Here is a 17,272-nt window from a genome sequence, read left to right as displayed (position 1 = left end):
TAATTCACACTCCAAAAATAGCTAAAACGATGAAGTAAGCAATTTTTTGTTTTAATTTATGAGGGCAAAACAGACATTCATATTAAGTCAAAAACACGTCTAAAAGGCAACGAATAATAATAATTGAGCATATGGATGATTTACTTGGTAACGTATCTGTGTTAAAGAAGTGTTTCATTGATGACTCACTCTTTTTTTCCTTTTTAAATTAAATGAAAACAGAATCTTAAAAGAATTAAAACGACCGTTGTGGCTCCTACAAGAGATAACACGTCGTCGTTATTGGATGAGTATTTTTGTTGGTCGTAGTCGCAGCTTCTTGGCAAGTGGCCGTTGAGAGTCTGAGAGGAGCCTTCGTTTGTTTGTTTCCATTTGATGACCGTTGTGGTGGATATGTCACATTGTTTACATTATATTATGACAAATAAAAATTATATTATGAGAAAGACAAATATAAAGTTTTAATTGATCTTTGCACAAAAAAAAAAAAGAAAGTTTTAATTGATCTCGTTTCACACGAGGACTTCTTATTATAAAATTCAAGTCCTTAAGAGAGTGTTAACTTTTTTTTTTTTGGTAAAAGAGAGTGTTAACTTTTGATTTTATATATTGTGACATCATTAACGGAAGTTTTTTTCTTTGAAACGGTATTTGTTGAAATAATAGTACCGTCTTAATTTTTGAATATCCATAAATATGAATACAAAATCGTAATATATAATGATAGTTGAAAATAAAATAGATTATGATCAAACATTAAGATATATACGTATATATTCTTATTTATAAATATTAAATCTTTGTTTATCCCTATCACAATTCATAACTTTAGCACAAATTTATAGTGGATTTTTCTTCAACTCTAGAAAGTTGCAAAAAATATATTCCGTTTTAAACTTACGTCTTTGTAATTAATTAAAGAATAGTTAACAAAGAAAATCAGTATTTGCGGTATTATAAGACCAAAAATTCTTTACTAATAAGTATTTGCAATATGATTAGACATAAAAAAATAATTAATTCCGAATAAAACTATTACTTTCCACATGTGATGCATTTCCGAGGGGTTAGGCAACATACTTTTAAAATTGCAATCATATTAATGAATTGAAAAATCATTACTTAGAATCATTACAATATTCAGTCATAATATGATTATTAGTTATGATTTAATGCTGTTTATGTTCAACAGAAGACTGAGTCATATATAAGACTCCTACTTGAACGATTGGACTTGGTTTAAGATGAGTATATATTTTTTGACCGAATGAAATGATTAATCAAGCAAAGTAGGTTTCTACTCCCTAATTAGGATTTTTATGCGGTCGTCCGTTGTTTCTCGTTGAAATTGTCTTCAATCAACTTTTCTTTCTTTCTAAGATAAAAAAATTGCAACCTAATGTAGTTTTTTTCTAGCAACTTAAAAGTAATAAATATGTTATATCCACGATGGATTATTCCGTAAAGACAAAACAAGTAGAACATCGGCGTCCTTTAACTAGATCAACAGTTTGCATTTCTCAAACTAAAATTTGTTTTTCTTTCGAAACTAAAATAGTAACATTCGTATGAGAAAAAAATACAAATATTCGCATCAACAAAAAGTAATGACCAACATAAAAGATTCGTTGCTCTACATTGAAAAGATGTCTATTTGTTTTCTTTTTTTTTTTGGCATTTGAGGATACTAATTACCCCAATACAAATATACAAACACAGTTACTATATATATATATATATATATTTAATATCTTGTTTAAGAGAATATGATCTCCTATTTATTCACGATGATGATACAAAGATAGTAGACGGCTAAACCTAAACTTTTCGATCAAAAATTTCAAAGTTACAGTTAAAAATAATTGTTGTTAAAAAAATAAATTATTATCCACCCAGAAATCAGAAGAGTAGTACTACTACTATACTAAGCGTATTTAATCAGGATAATTGGGATTTAAACTATAATTGAGATGGGCCTAAATTGAGGAGCTTCAAGCCCAATGTATAGGCCTTTTTATTTTAAAGTGTTCGAAGAATGTTGTTATCAACGAATGCTTTTTTCCTTTATTCGATTTCGACTTATCTTTAACAACAAATTATTTCACCAATCACAATTATATGTTTGATTAAACGTAACAAACTTAGTGAACTTACAAATAAAAATTAGGAAACTATATATTTGCTTGATCTTGCTTGATCTTGGTTAATCAAATATTAATACAACAAAGCAGCATAAAACAATTGGTTCCAAGTATCAGGGAGACCAGGAAGACACCAATGGCTACAATCAGAAGAACGGTCAGGATTTCTTTTTAGAGAAGGGTTGAGATCTCCACTATATATGGAAGGATGACCGTCGACGCGAAGAGCAGAGAGCATAGTTATATCCATCAATGAGACATGAGACTTCATCTCTTTAACAACGTCGTCAATAACTTTCTTTTGGTTTACGTAAGAACTTGTTGGATACGATGTTCCGCTAAACGGTGTCGTTTGCCCGTAGCAGCTTTTGGCTCCCTGAGTTATCGTTGAAGTTTTTGATCTTGAGGTCCACTCGTTTGGGCTAACATCACAAATATAAGCTTATTGTTTTATAGAAAAACAGTAGCAGGGAACAGTTTTATTAAAGATTATAGGAATGGTAGGATACAACATTAATTGTTATGTTGGTGGCTATGTTTATACTTTATAGTATAATCTTTTTGCAAGTTGCAAGGAAGAGAAGCTTTCTCATTGGCAAAACTAAAACAATTGGACTATTATTTTTGGGACCCTATTCAAAAACACAGCTCATATGTGGACCTCTATGTATAAAAAAAACTATTCTTATCCTTTTGTTTCTTTCTTTTTTCTGCACTAATGCAATATTTAAATCTCTTTTCGACGGCAAATAATACACCATGCCAAATTGCCATTAGCCATCTTCATTTTTTTGACAGGGATAAAATGGATTTTCGTTTTGAAATGACATATAATAACTCATAAGCAACTACTTTTTGATGGAACGTTATTTACATTTAAAGAAAAACTACTACAATTATATATATACACACGTATTTTTATCACGTCTACACTTTCTAGCTATAGCTAGCAAAGGCCATGCACAATGGTGGGTACTAGAGAGTGGTTTGGGAGCAACTAGCAAGCCAATTTATTTAATATAGTTTGGCAACATCTAGCAAAAAAACCTCTATCCAACGCATTTGTTTAGATGTGTTTTCTATCTATAAATTTCCGTCGTTAATATCAAGATAACTTATTTATCAAATACTAACGTACACTACACGTGCTTATATGAGTCTCGAGTAGTGTTAATTATCAACATCATCACATAGCTCCAAGTCCCAAAGTCTCGTGTAGTGAATTAAAAACAAAGAAAAACTAATTTATGAAAGTTTAGTGGTTGAATAATTCATTTTACTATTTTAGTTTTAGGATTAAGAGAAAGAAAGAGAGTGTACATACTTGTAGTGTGTGGGTGAGACGGAGAGGAAGAAAACTCTAGTGAGAGGCGAATTGATATAACGAAGGACCCAACCAGACCATGTTCTTAGTCCTTTTCTCAACGCCACTAACCTATCCATGTCGCCGTAATATCTCCCTCCTGTCTCCATCTGCTCCCACCTGTCTCATCCCAAAAACTTTCACTATTCACTCAATATTTTACACCATTACTTTGGAATAACGATCTATTTTACACTCCTAGTTATAGGTATGTGAAAAATTCACATATAGAGGTTATAATGTTAGCTTACCCTCGTAAAGACCCTGTGTGGCTCCACCAGTGACCAGTGTTGAACAATAGAACGTCGGCTGTGCGCCAAGCGGTCGATGCATCGACAGAGATTTCGTCGAGTTTAAGAGTTGTCTTTCCGTGAATTTTGTCTATGTCTACAAGATAAGGAGCTCTATAGAATGACACTTTCACGTTGTAGTCCTGTCATTGCATATACACATTAGCAAAGAATTGGACGTGATTTGAGGTATAACTTAAAGTTTGCATGGTAACTAACAATAGAGAAACAAAAGAAAGAGAGATTATAAAAGAGTGAATAGAGCGAAAATGAGCATTAGCATAAAAGAGAATGAAGAAAAGAGAATTACCATAAAAGAGATTATAATTAACGTTATAGCAAGAAAATTAATAATTCAGATTAGTTAAGAGAACTTGTTTCTTTCTAGTGGATCCTATTCTAATCCGAAGTGCTTAGATCTAATTAGTACCTGAAAATAAAATAATATTCCATATTCATGCATTATGCATAGAAGTATTAGAATTCTTAAAACTAAAAAGTAAAAACCAATAACAAGTACTCCAAGTAACTGATAGATTAGTAATTGATGTTGTTTAATTGGACCAGTGAAACTGTCACCGACGACGTCAAGTTGCCTAGCTAATAACAGTTTGAAAACGACGTTCAAAATTACAACTTTTGACCTCAATTTTCACGAGGTTATTCTAGAAAATTGAACCAAGAAAAAAAAAGTTTCATTTACCGACAATAGAAGAATTGTGTTGGGAACTTACAAGGATCATGAAGGTAGAGAGAGGATCTTCATGAATGATGTGTGTATTAATGGACGGTGCTGATGAAGAGATCATACAGATCAACGACTCCCATTGGTTTCTACCCAACGAATCACCAACGAACATTATCGTTTTGTCCCTCATTTCTTGTAGAAACTTCACCCCATTGAATCTGCTTTCCAAATAAAATCAGAAATTTTCAATAAATAACTCATTGCGTCAACATTACAATAATAAGTACTAGTATTATATTAACCGCACCAAACTCCACCTAATCAACAGTAAAATCAATTCGTTTTTTGATAAAAGCGAATCTTCTAAACTTGTACTTATTATAACTAGAAAAGGCGAATCTCTTATAACATAACTAATACTAGATAAAAATATTATATAGATGTATGTATGTAATAATACCCCTAATTATGAAAAAATGTTACGAAAGAATGTCCATAACTATTAAAAAAAATTAATATAAACAATTTTTTTGGGATCATTGTATGATCCAAATACTATGTATATGACATTTTTGGTATAACCCAGCTAGAATTTGTTTTTGTCTTTTTCATAAAGTAATCAAATTTAAAAATCTTGGTTGGTGTAGTGGCCCTACTAAAAATTCATTTGCTAAAACATACATCTTAGATTGGATGCCAGATACTCAGATTATTGGATGCCAGATACTCAGATTATAACATATCAATAAAACGAATACTTCTTCCTAAAAAAACAGGATAATGAAAGTAAACAATGACCAAAATAATTTAACTAAATCGATGTATCGGTCTAATAAAGTAGAGACAGTGACAGTGAGTTTATATAACCTAGGGACATTGCAGTTGAATGGTTTCCACCGGAACTTGAGGTAGTCGGAGTCCGGTCTGCCGTACGTCTGACAGTCAAATCCCGGATCTATGATTCCTCCACCGCATTCTTTAGCCCGGTAAAGTGGGTATGTCTCGTCCCGCACCCACTCTCCGGCGAACAGATCACAACTACTGTGATTCACCGGCAGAACCACCGGATTCCGGCGAGGATGCTTGGCGAAGTTGCTTTGGTTCGGCCGCCGGAAGAAAGGGAGAGGTGAAGCTGACGTGGCGTTTTGGAGAAGAAACAAGAAGAGGAAAGTGAGACATTGAACAGCCGCCATTAAAGAAGCTTGAGAAAAAGAAAGAGAGAGAAGAAGAGAAGTTGTTATTATATAATGTTCGTCCTTTGCATGGAACTTACTAATACGTAATGTTTTGATCTGAGGACTCCATCTTTTTAAAGGACGAAAAATATGGGGTCGGGTTTTAATTTATTTTCTTATAATAATTTAATTATTTATAGTATACCCATAAATAGCAACATTTATTAGTATTAGTGAATTTCGATTTACTGTTTAACGTTTTTGGGGAATACATCAAAGCAATGTGTAATATTAAAAGTTAAAACAAACGTATCACGCTCTAAATGTTTTTTTCAAGAAATAAGTACATATTAGTATAAATAAGCAAGCTTCTTTATGTTCTCACAAGTCACAAGGTATCAAATATTTTGTATTTGTTAGAGCAAATACAAATATTTAGATTCTTTGCTTTACTTTACCTCCATGTCTAGAATATAATCATTTCCTTTATAATTGTGGAAAAAGCCACGTCACTATGTTGTTACCATTTGCCAAAGTATAATAAAGCCACGTCACGCTGGTCAAAACAAGTCAAAGCTAACGGTCAATGAAATTACCAATTTGGCACTGACAGTGGCAGTCGCGCAGTCGCACACTCATAAACGGGACCGTTTTTGACCTGGTCTAAATTGGGTACTATTGATTAGGACATGGTTTAATAAATTGTCTACCGGTTTGGTTTGGACGGACTTAACTAATCTGGTCCATTCATAATGGGCTTTTTACTTTGGGCTTTACAGGCCATGATTGGACCGACTTTACTAATCTGGATACTTCGTCATTGGTGTAGAAGTAGAATCCGACCCGATTCGTTTTATTTCTCCTGCTTCGTCGTCTCCTTCGTTGCTCTTTGCGCTCTGGAAATTTCTCGTCGCTACTTTCTTCTTGATTGGCTCGAGCTAGATCTCCCTTTACTTGTGAGTACTATTTTACCATTTTTCTGGGTTTTCGTTTCTGTGTTTATTGGTTTCGTTGCTCTGAATTTTTAGGGTTTGTAATGTCTATGCTTATTGATGGAGCTTTAGGTAGTTTAATCAGATTTCAATTTGCTTATCGATAGTTTCTCTTCCACAGTTTTGTTGGGTAGTAGAGTAGGCCTCTGAAATTGGAAGTTAGAAAAGAGTAATGTTTGATTTGGAACTTATGCCTGTAAGGTGTTCGACGAAATTCCTCTGAGAAACTATTTGTAGACAATCTTCTTTTGGAAGTGTTACTTTCTTTTCTCCTTCTTTAACAGTTTGTTACAAGCTCTCTGAATCTATCTCTTGGTCTTTGTGAAGGAGTTTATAGACACATGACCTCTCTTCCTTTTTTTTTTTTTGGTTTGCAGATTGAGCACTGTTTTGGTAGCTATGGCGAAGCATCACCCTGATTTGATCATGTGCCGGAAACAACCCGGAATTGCCATAGGAAGACTGTGTGAGAAATGCGACGGGAAATGCGTGATATGTGATTCTTACGTGCGTCCGTGTACTCTGGTACGTATTTGTGATGAATGCAACTACGGGTCATTCCAAGGTCGGTGTGTTATATGCGGAGGGGTTGGAATCTCAGATGCTTATTACTGCAAAGAGTGTACGCAACAAGAGAAAGACAGAGATGGTTGTCCCAAGATTGTTAACCTTGGGAGTGCGAAAACCGATCTGTTCTATGAACGGAAGAAATACGGATTCAAAAAACGATGATATTTGGTACTATCCTTTTGAATACTTGAACTATTTGGATCTCTTATGTTATGTGTAAACTTGTTTGTTGCATAAAATTTGAAGATATTGGATACAAAACCAGAAGTTATGCTTTGTTTTATGAGTTTTTAAGTTACACATTAAAAAAAAAAACAATGGAGCCAATTTTTCTCTCGATTCTTTCTTAATATTTATAATATATCATCTTACAAAGCAAAAGGAATATATTTATAACCAGTCTCGATCAAACACGACAAGACCCGATATACATATTCGAGAAATGATGTTGTGAAGTCCGGTTCATCAATCAAGCACTCGATAGTAGTTCAAAATTAAGTCTATCATAAAATTTATCCCACCAAAATCCAATGATATCACCAGTCTTGAACTTCCTTTGATCGAGAATGTTATTCCATCCGTAAAATTTGAAATTTCCATCTTTCTCTTTTTTCATAGTAAGAGTTGTTGTTATTTTAGAATCGTATTCGAATAAATCCACCAATTGTACCGAATCGTGTTGTGACAATTTTACACAACGATGTTTACTAAACCATGGAAATAAGTTTTTCTCTACTAACTCTTTAGGCATTGTTAACGTATTACTCAAACCTGTGTCTGATGCTTTCAACTTTACCCGGATGTTCAATGGATGGCTTGGATCAAACGGCTTATCTCGACACAACTCAGTTCTTGCCATATGATTTAGCACCGAAGATATGTGAATATTAGGTTTCTGTTGAAGAATTTGTTATGGGTTAAGAATACATATAGATAACAATAAAATTGTGTTGCGTGGGTGATTGTAATTAAGAGTTTGTAACTAAAAATATCAGATTTTTTTTTTGCATGAATATCATAAGATTCACTATTAATTGAACATTTGAATTACAATTTATTTTAATCAAAGTTTACAACAATTTTGTTTGGTGTTTCGTAATATTTTGACATATATTTAGATTTTCTTATTAAATCAGTCCTAACATGTGTTAAAGTTAAGAAAAAGATTAATTTTCTTTGATTTACCATAACATAAATTATTAATTACATGAGTCTTTATATATATATCTCATTAAACTAAAAAAGTAAAATATTTTTCTACTTGACATCTGTTCTGGTGACTGTTATTATCTTCTTACAAAAAGACATGTTTTTTAACCTTACCTTAAAACATTAAAATTTAAATAATAATTGTATAATTTGTTTGTCAGAAAATCGAAAATTGTATTAGAAACATAATAATAAAACTTTATTTTCTTTGATTCACTCTAACTAAGAGTAGATTTTTATTAACTCACTGAAATCAATAATTAATGTATGATCATCAATCACATCACATATCTTTAAAATCTAAATTCGTGATCCAAGTAGTTAATCTTTAAACATAATTATTTACTTGTCATGTCGAAAATATATGTCAACCCAATACTTGAGCTCGAGTACTGTTAAATTCCAAAAGCTTGCAGAAACGGGTTCGATCGCATGAAGTAGGCTACTGTGAAACTATGGAAGTAGGCTACTGTAAAAAGTGGTACATGTTTTCAACAAAAAAATGATATGTGATTAATCATAATTTATCAGATTACACAATTGTCATAAGCTTGTTCGATTTTGATATGTATATAAAAATCAATTGTTTTCTACTTAACAAGCTATTTAATTTAGTTATATAATGTGAAGTGAATATTTTCTATCTAATTCCTATATTTTGATTTAAGTTTCCATTAAGATTAATGTTTTCGATTCAATAATCTTTTTCCCCCACTTTCTTTAGCTAGCTGCAAAATAATAAGAAATATAAAAAAAAATTCTCCAAATGTCAACTTTCTATGAGTGTGTGTATGTGTTGTATTATAGATACGTCTCCAAAAGTCAACTTTCATTATCATGAGCAGAAACATGGCAAGATAGGGTTTGAAGCCTTGTAATATCTTTATTAGTTTTAGAGGCCAATTCTTTAGAAGAAAAATCCATTAGCTCTAGTGGTAAGTGGTAACAAAGCTCGTCAAACTTTTCAGAGCACTATCTACAATATCTGGCTGGAGATAACAGAGTCGTAGTGTTTTTCAACCTAAGTCACTATTAGATACAAGACGATCCTCATCTCAAAAAGATTAAAGCTATCCATATTTTTCAAGTCGAGTAAGAGCTATCAAAGCGAATATATGTGATGAACTAATATAAAAAAATGTGATAAACTAATTATATTTACGTTAGTATATAAAAAAAATATTTTTGAATTTAATTCTAATTTTATTTGGGGGAGGGGAGGAGGGGATCCACGTCAATCTTATCATACCTACCAAATGTAAATGCAATCATGTTTAAAAGGCAAAATATGTTTTAAAATGGTTTTAAAATTAGGGAAAATTAGATTGGGTACCACTTTTCCACAAAAGTTATCACTTCTACCACATTTGAATCTCAATTATCATTTATACTACATTGTGTTTGTAAATTGACCATTTTACCCTCCAACTGGTGAGATAAGGAACTGCGATTGATGTGACCTTCCGAAATTTCTGCCGTCCTTTTTCTCTCTCCTGGCGCATTGGTAACCGTTTTCGTCCCTCTGGCTGGTAAAACAAAGTTGTCCCCGAATAAATCCAGATCTTCGTCTTCGGTTCTTTGGCAGAATAAAATAAAGATCAAGTTGTCCCCGAGTTATCTACAGAGCTGGCTGGTAAAACCACATCATCTGCAATGGATAATTAAGATCTCTGCGGGCTGGTAAAACCATATCATATGGGATTCATGATAAAAGAGCAAGCTGATGAAATCGGGGACAAGATCTAGACGCAACAGAGAATTTTCAATCGGGGACAAGATCTGGAGACATCCATTTAATGCAGCCGCTCCCCGTTTCCCAACCGGCGTCTGACTGTAGCTCCTTCCCCTGACACATTCCTGACGCAGGCAGAAGGGTAAAATCGTCCAACCTCTACCATACAAACACCAAAAATGGTATAGATGCTAAATTGATTTGCAATGTGGTATATTTGCTAGAATTTTCTAAAATTGTGACACATTTGACAAAATGCTCTTAAAATTATTGGTTTGAAGCAAGTATAATAAATCTAAAAAGTGTATATAATATAATTTAACAAAGTCTTCCAAAACTGAGGGCCGGTGTGAGACTTTTTGTGGCGTCTACAAATATAAAAAGAGGTGAACGAGAGAGAGAGAAATACAAAAGAAAAGAAAAGAGAGAAATGGGTTCTTCATCGTCGAGATTTTGGTTATGTATGTTCCTCTTCTTCACATTTGCTTTCCTCTCTTCTGCTCGCATCAGTGTTTCATTTCCAGGTACCTTTTTATTTCTCTGTTTCCTCAGTAATTAATCCAACTAATTTTACTTTTATATGATAATATGGTTTTGATTATCCAATCTCCAAGCACTATATTTATAACCTCACCATAATCTGTATCCGTTTAATATCTCATAAGATTTTTGTTTTTTTGGTCTCAAAATAATTTTTTTAGAACATGGTTCATCTCATATATAAGCTTTGTTTTTTCCGTTATGTATATTTAAAACTTTCTAAGTTAGTGGGTGAGAGATCTCATTCAGGTATTTTGTGCCCGGTGATGCCGTGCATGATCCGTATGTAGAAAAGTGTATGTCTTAAAAGAATGCTCCAGAAAATCACCAAAAGAAAAGAAAAAACTTAATTCGTCAAAAACAAAGAAAAAGAAAAACTTAATTACATAAACAAAAGATTAATGATATATCCCTAAATGCATACACAGAATCTTTTACGACCTATATATATGTAATATATATGTTTCGATAGACAAATGAAGTGCAGTGAATAACATATGAACCCGGGTTAGTACGTAATAGTCGGTGTTAGCTCTGCAGGCGAACTATATTTAAAAGACATTTCAATTTTTTCTTGCCTAATTTATCGTTTTTGAAGTTATTTTTTCGAAATTATATGAACGTTACTATGTAATTCTTTTTTTTGTCATCAGAAATTAATTAGAACGTTACCAAATTTATATATATATATATATATATATAGATATTAATAAAAAGCCTTTATTCACCTTGTGTTTTTCAAAAGAGACAACATTTGAAAATTACAAAGCAAATAAAAGAGATAAAAACGCTGAAAAAGATACAAGTAGTGAACTAGAGACTCGAGTGGAACAATATAAAACATTTGGTAAATTACAAAGCAAAATTACCAATTCTATTTACATGCCAAGTATTCTCACATTTTTAGATTAGTGCATGCCATTGTCTAGAGCCGTGCCCAAGATTACGGAGATCAGAGGTGGTGTTAAAAAAAAACATCAACTCATATAAAACATAGATAAATTTTAGTAATCTGTTAGATTAAAGAGGGTTAATAACTCTCCTTTGAAGAATAGTTCCTTTACAAATGGGAAATCGATCTACGGGTGCATATACAACATTTGTTTTGGAAGGATTTGAGATTTTTCCCAAGACCAAACTCTACTTGAATACATATAAAATAACGTTTATAAAATACTAATCATCATAAATTATACTAACTCTTTTACAATTTATAATTTAGTTTGTAAATTATAACTCATAATTAATAATTCAAAACGTAATCTCATTTACTTTATCTTTGTTTGTAAAATCTTGTGTTAATAAACAAAAGCTTTAAACCACTATGTTTGCATGTTATTATAAAAACAAAAGTTCAAAGGGTTAATAATTTTTTTTTATAAAAAGGTCGTAGGCCAATGTTTCTATTTTCTTTACATAGCTACGGCCCTGCCATCGACATTATACCATGCAAACAAAATCACGAGATTTCACATCTATATATAATAGTCAATTTTAAAACTATAAAACTGAAGTAAATTGACAATAAAATGATAAATATGAGGATGCGTATTTTTGCTGAAAATACTTGTTAAATAAGAGTTGATTTTTTAAACAAGTTATAGTTTTATGTCCTCTGTTTCCAGCTTGTATGCATCCAATTTCTCTTTATATTCAAATCAAGTGAACATGAAACACGACGCTCGAGATTGTCTTCCCCCTTTCGCCGATGAGTTTTCCACACGACCAACTCTTATATATTTTATATCTTTTCTTATGCCGACGAATCCAGTAAGAAAGTATGTCACATCAAAGCTATTAACTATGAAATCTGGTGATAAAAACAATATAGTATTAAGGCTTCTTATTGTAAAGTAAAATATAACGTAATATGATAGCCTATAATGAGTAATTTAATTTATGTTCACACTTCAAAAGCGTTGACATTACGACAAAAGAACAAGGACAGATCATACTACGACTATTTAATCAACCTGACATATCTTTTTTAATTGCATAAATTAGCAACTTGAACTGGAACTTAATTAAGTCCCTCGTATTTGTTAAAATCCAAGCAAAGATTTCGATTTTAAGAACCTCCAAACAGAAGAAAAAGGTCTATTTTGTTTTACCCGAGCTTGTGTGTTTTAAATCTACAGTATTAACATTAATTGCACATGAAAATATATCAAAGAAACAGAATAGCAATTGTGTTATGGATTGGTCTTCATATGTTTGTCAGTTTATACAAATACTAGCATATCTCTTAAAATAATACATCTTATGTTAATTTTTATTAGATGTTTAAGGTATTTCAATTCTAAATAATATAATTTCTACAGAAATAACAAAACATAAAAAAAAAATGGTTTAATAAAAACATAAATTTTGAATGAGTTTCGACATAGTTCAAAAACAAATTGGAAATGAGGGTATCGAGATTCGAGGTTTGTTTTTAGATACTCTGGACTCTAGTTGTTAATATTTAATTACATAGTTTTTATATACAAAAGTTGTTATTGTTAATTATTGTTCATCATTATATTTTAGTACGCTTAAATGTATATAAACAACAAAATATGCATATGACAGAAAATGAAATGACGGTGGTGCCAGAACGGTCATTGATGGTGAGCACCAACGACTACGGTGAGCCTTCAGCTAACGGTAGACACGATCCACCGCATGGCGGCAGAAGCCGCAGACGTTGAGAGAGGATAACAATCTTATTTTCTTAAAATTTCCCAGCTCCTCTTGCAAAGTGGCAAATAATCTATATATATAGAAAGCAATAAAAGTATTTAAAAAAAAAACGTGTTATATATGTAATATCAGACTGTTTTTTTTTTTTTGACTTTGTAATATATATATATATATATATATATATAACACCTCGTTTGCATTTGTGTTCTTTCTACATCGACTTGAACTTGTTATTTTTACCAAGATTGATTTCAGAAAATACCATATTATTGTTGTGATTCTTAAGTGCATCATGAGGTTTCTTAGCTAGTGTTCTTGCATGCTGGTTCGGTTGGACTTCTAGTAGCTTGAGAATCTTCAAATACGAGAAGAAAAACACAAAAAAAAAAAAAATTGAAAGGTATTTCTCAACTTAATCAACTAACTAATTAAGCTTGTTTTCTTTGCTTATATTAGTTGTATATATCAACACTGTATAGTAAAAAATCAGAAAATGGTATAAAATTAACCTTTTACCAAAAAAAAAAAACTAACTAATTAATCTTACTTACATGCGATGCAATAAAGGAAAGTTGTCGGTGATAAAAAGAACATGGCTAATTGGCTAAAATAGACTAGAAATATTTTTTTATTGAGTTCGAATGGTTGCGGCGGTTAGGATGGACAAATCCGTTTACGGTTTAGACAGCTTTTTGTTTACCATTAGTAAACTACAATTCGTAGTAATATGGATTAAATAATTTAGAACAAATCCACGGTAGACTAGCTACATACTACTTTTATATAGAGATAAACTTGGTCCAAAATGATTTGTTGTCCGTTCCAAAAATAAAGTAATTTAGTTCATTAACGGTTTAGTCAGCTTTTTCTACATATCCATTCAAAATATAATGAATTATGATGATTATGGCTTTCACATTAAACATGGTTCCGTCCAAGGCTAGTCCTCCCAATAATCAAATTTTCTTTTTCCAATATTAAAACTTAAATGAATTTAAAGTTTTACAATAATATTAGAACAAAAAAAAGGTAAGGCTAATAAAATAAATAACATTTTAATATGACTGGAAGAATTAAAAAAAATGGTCCAATTTGATTCACATGAGTTAATTTGTTTATGGGCCATCTCTATATTCAATAAATCCAACAATCAATAAACAGATAGGCCCAAAGACTTTTAGAGAATCTTCTTCGTCGAGAAAATTTCAAATGCTTGCTCCCCAAAGCTCAGGAAGCCAATTCCTAAACGGAATCCATCACTTTGACTGAAGAAGCTTCTTCAACGAAGAAGACGACGAAGAAGAAGAAGAAGAAGAAACGATGTTCTTGATCAAAAACCTCACACGAATCTCACCAACTTCATCATCAATCGTTACCAGATTCAGAAGCACCGGATCATACACTCTCGCTTCCCGTTTCTGCACAGCTTCAGAGACTCAGATTCAATCTCCGGCTAAAATTCCAAATGGTGTGGATCGGAGTCAATATGCAGGTTTAGCACCGACGAGAGAAGGAGAGAAACCGAGAGTGGTGGTTCTCGGGTCGGGTTGGGCGGGTTGTCGATTGATGAAAGGAATCGATACGAATCTCTACGACGTCGTTTGTGTTTCTCCGAGAAACCATATGGTTTTCACTCCTCTTCTTGCTTCTACTTGTGTTGGTACTCTCGAATTTAGGTCTGTCGCTGAGCCAATTTCGCGTATTCAACCTGCGATTTCTAGAGAGCCTGGCTCTTATTTCTTCCTCGCTAATTGCTCTCGTCTTGATGCTGAGGCTCATGAGGTATTGCTTCTGTTTCTCGGTGTTGTTGATTTCTGAGATTAGGTGTTTAAATTTGGTCATTGATGATGCAGGAACCATGTTTAAGTTTAAGATGCAAATCTATGGCTTTTAGGTTGGTGTTAATGTATGTATCTCTTAGTTTTAGAGAAATTAGCTTGATTTTTGAGAGTTGTTGATGGTAGAAGAAGATAGAGGGAGAAGTAATGGAGTTTCTTAACGGTACTGAAGTGTGAGATACAGTTTTGTTTTTTGTGAAGTTCATGAGGTTTAATATGTTGTTATATTGGTAACAGGTTCACTGTGAGACTTTAACTGATGGCTTGAATACATTAAAGCCATGGAAGTTCAAGATTGCTTATGATAAGCTTGTGGTAGCTAGCGGTGCAGAGGCGTCCACGTTTGGAATCCATGGTGTCATGGAAAACGCGATCTTCCTACGTGAAGTTCACCATGCTCAGGAGATTCGTAGGAAGCTACTTTTAAACCTGATGCTCTCTGATACTCCTGGTAAACAGAATTCATCCCCTGAAGGATAATAATCAGACTCGGAATTAGAACGTAACAGTCTTTGCATAATTGCTTTTAATTAGGCATATCGAAAGAGGAGAAAAAGAGGCTGTTACATTGCGTTGTGGTTGGTGGTGGACCAACTGGTGTTGAGTTTAGCGGTGAACTGAGTGACTTTATTATGAAAGATGTTCGTCAACGATATTCCCATGTGAAGGACGACATTCATGTTACTTTGATAGAGGTTTGTTTCTGCTCTTTCAAATCCTCTTTATGCGTGTTTTATCACCTTACGAATTGTTTTTGAGCTGAGTAATTTTTTACAGGCCAGGGATATACTTTCATCCTTCGATGATCGTCTCAGACGATATGCTATCAAGCAGTTGAACAAGGTGAACTCATTTTGAAGTTAGAACATGTAAAGGTTTTGAGCTAACTTTTATGGAGCATTTCTTCTTAAAAACTACTGGTTTTCATTTACATTAGTCTGGAGTGCGGTTTGTGCGTGGGATTGTGAAAGATGTGCAGTCTCAGAAGCTAATACTTGACGATGGCACAGAAGTTCCCTATGGACTCTTAGTTTGGTCCACTGGTGTTGGTCCTTCCTCTTTCGTTAGGTCTCTTGGTCTTCCAAAAGATCCTACTGGAAGGTTAGTTCATCAAGATCACTCCATTAAACCCTTTTTTGCTAAAAAAATATTCAACAGCAACTCGACTTTTTGGATGTTTACCTCGATAGGATTGGCATTGACGAATGGATGCGTGTACCTTCTGTACAAGACGTGTTTGCCATTGGTGACTGCAGCGGATATCTGGAGACCACCGGAAAACCAACCCTTCCTGCTCTCGCTCAGGTAGATAAATTGCATACTTTTTTTTACCTCTCATCTCTTCTTATACCTTTCTCCTATGTCACTGATCAATTAAGGTAGCTGAGAGAGAAGGCAAATACTTGGCGAATCTACTAAATGAGATCGGGAAAGCCAATGGAGGACGGGCCAACAGCGCAAAGGAGATAGAACTTGGAGCTCCATTTGTGTATAAGCACCTTGGAAGCATGGCTACGATCGGTAGATACAAAGCACTAGTCGACCTTCGCGAGAGCAAGGTAACATAATTTGACTCACTCGTCTTTGAAATTTCACTCATAAACTTGTGTTTGAAGGGAAGATTTACTTGGGCAGGACGCAAAAGGGATATCAATGACTGGTTTCGTGAGCTGGTTCATATGGAGGTCGGCGTATCTGACTCGAGTCGTAAGCTGGAGAAACCGATTCTATGTCGCCATCAACTGGTTCACCACTTTCGTCTTCGGTCGTGACATCAGCCGTATCTGAGTTTTGTCCAAAGTTTCATCTCGGCCTACGGACTACGGTAAACGGCGTCGTTGTACAGAAACACATCAATAACATAACCTCAAGCTGAAGAGAAGGTTTTAAACTTTTTTTTTTTTTTTTTTTTTTTTGTGGCTGATTGAGCAACATCTTTTTTTTTGTTCTTTTAAATATACGGTATTTTGGTTGTTGAGTTTTCATTTGAAGGAAAAATAATGTTTCAAAAAGAGTTTTAATAGTCTTTTTGTAATAATAACTTTCTTTTCA

General features: G+C 33.2%; 4 protein-coding genes across 5 annotated transcripts; 3 read left to right on the top strand and 1 right to left on the bottom strand.

Annotated features, from left to right (window-relative positions):
• Positions 1-2,099: 2,099 nt before the first annotated feature.
• Positions 2,100-5,819, bottom strand: LOC9317149 (protein trichome birefringence-like 45). The gene is made up of 5 exons (XM_002879197.2): positions 5,350-5,819; positions 4,529-4,700; positions 3,756-3,937; positions 3,466-3,624; positions 2,100-2,563 (listed from the first exon to the last, which is right to left on the bottom strand). The coding sequence occupies exons 1-5, from the start codon at positions 5,673-5,675 to the stop codon at positions 2,215-2,217; spliced, it is 1,188 nt and encodes a 395-aa protein (XP_002879243.1). The 5' UTR covers positions 5,676-5,819; the 3' UTR covers positions 2,100-2,214.
• A 689-nt stretch (positions 5,820-6,508) lies between these two features.
• Positions 6,509-7,508, top strand: LOC9315310 (PHD finger-like domain-containing protein 5B). Its single transcript, XM_002881035.2, has 2 exons — positions 6,509-6,613; positions 7,027-7,508. Exon 2 carries the CDS (start codon positions 7,049-7,051, stop codon positions 7,379-7,381), a length of 333 nt encoding a protein of 110 aa, XP_002881081.1. The 5' UTR covers positions 6,509-6,613; positions 7,027-7,048; the 3' UTR covers positions 7,382-7,508.
• A 3,051-nt stretch (positions 7,509-10,559) lies between these two features.
• Positions 10,560-13,506, top strand: LOC9317147 (protein PSY3). The gene is made up of 2 exons (XM_021027120.1): positions 10,560-10,684; positions 13,272-13,506. The coding sequence occupies exons 1-2, from the start codon at positions 10,591-10,593 to the stop codon at positions 13,388-13,390; spliced, it is 213 nt and encodes a 70-aa protein (XP_020882779.1). The 5' UTR covers positions 10,560-10,590; the 3' UTR covers positions 13,391-13,506.
• Positions 13,507-14,602: 1,096 nt separating this feature from the next.
• Positions 14,603-17,272, top strand: LOC9317146 (internal alternative NAD(P)H-ubiquinone oxidoreductase A2, mitochondrial). 2 transcript variants are annotated; one of them, XM_002881033.2, is made up of 8 exons: positions 14,606-15,164; positions 15,458-15,671; positions 15,755-15,915; positions 15,998-16,063; positions 16,158-16,321; positions 16,411-16,525; positions 16,600-16,779; positions 16,856-17,272. In XM_002881033.2, exons 1-8 carry the CDS (start codon positions 14,703-14,705, stop codon positions 17,006-17,008), a joined length of 1,515 nt encoding a protein of 504 aa, XP_002881079.1. In that variant the 5' UTR covers positions 14,606-14,702; the 3' UTR covers positions 17,009-17,272. The 2 variants fall into 2 exon arrangements, with proteins under 2 accessions (XP_020885102.1, XP_002881079.1); XM_021029443.1 differs by lacking the exon at positions 16,856-17,272 and having other exon boundaries at positions 14,603-15,164; positions 16,604-16,739.

This window comes from Arabidopsis lyrata (genome assembly GCF_000004255.2).
Source record: "Arabidopsis lyrata subsp. lyrata unplaced genomic scaffold ARALYscaffold_4, whole genome shotgun sequence".
NCBI lineage: Eukaryota > Viridiplantae > Streptophyta > Magnoliopsida > Brassicales > Brassicaceae > Arabidopsis > Arabidopsis lyrata.
Note: the sequence above shows the minus strand (reverse complement) of the source record. Positions and strands in the feature narration are given on the sequence as shown.

Coding starts and splice junctions, on each gene's coding strand:
- LOC9317147 (XM_021027120.1), top strand. CDS start 10,591: ATGGGTTCTTCATCGTCGAGATTTTGGTTATGTATGTTCCTCTTCTTC. Junction 10,685..13,271: donor CATCAGTGTTTCATTTCCAG/GTACCTTTTTAT, acceptor TGCATATGACAG/AAAATGAAATGACGGTGGTG.
- LOC9317149 (XM_002879197.2), bottom strand. CDS start 5,675: ATGGCGGCTGTTCAATGTCTCACTTTCCTCTTCTTGTTTCTTCTCCAA. Junction 4,701..5,349: donor TTCAACTGCAATGTCCCTAG/GTTATATAAACT, acceptor TTTGGAAAGCAG/ATTCAATGGGGTGAAGTTTC. Junction 2,564..3,465: donor GTCTCACCCACACACTACAA/GTATGTACACTC, acceptor TTGTGATGTTAG/CCCAAACGAGTGGACCTCAA.
- LOC9315310 (XM_002881035.2), top strand. CDS start 7,049: ATGGCGAAGCATCACCCTGATTTGATCATGTGCCGGAAACAACCCGGA.
- LOC9317146 (XM_002881033.2), top strand. CDS start 14,703: ATGTTCTTGATCAAAAACCTCACACGAATCTCACCAACTTCATCATCA. Junction 15,165..15,457: donor TTGATGCTGAGGCTCATGAG/GTATTGCTTCTG, acceptor TATTGGTAACAG/GTTCACTGTGAGACTTTAAC. Junction 16,322..16,410: donor CCAAAAGATCCTACTGGAAG/GTTAGTTCATCA, acceptor TTACCTCGATAG/GATTGGCATTGACGAATGGA.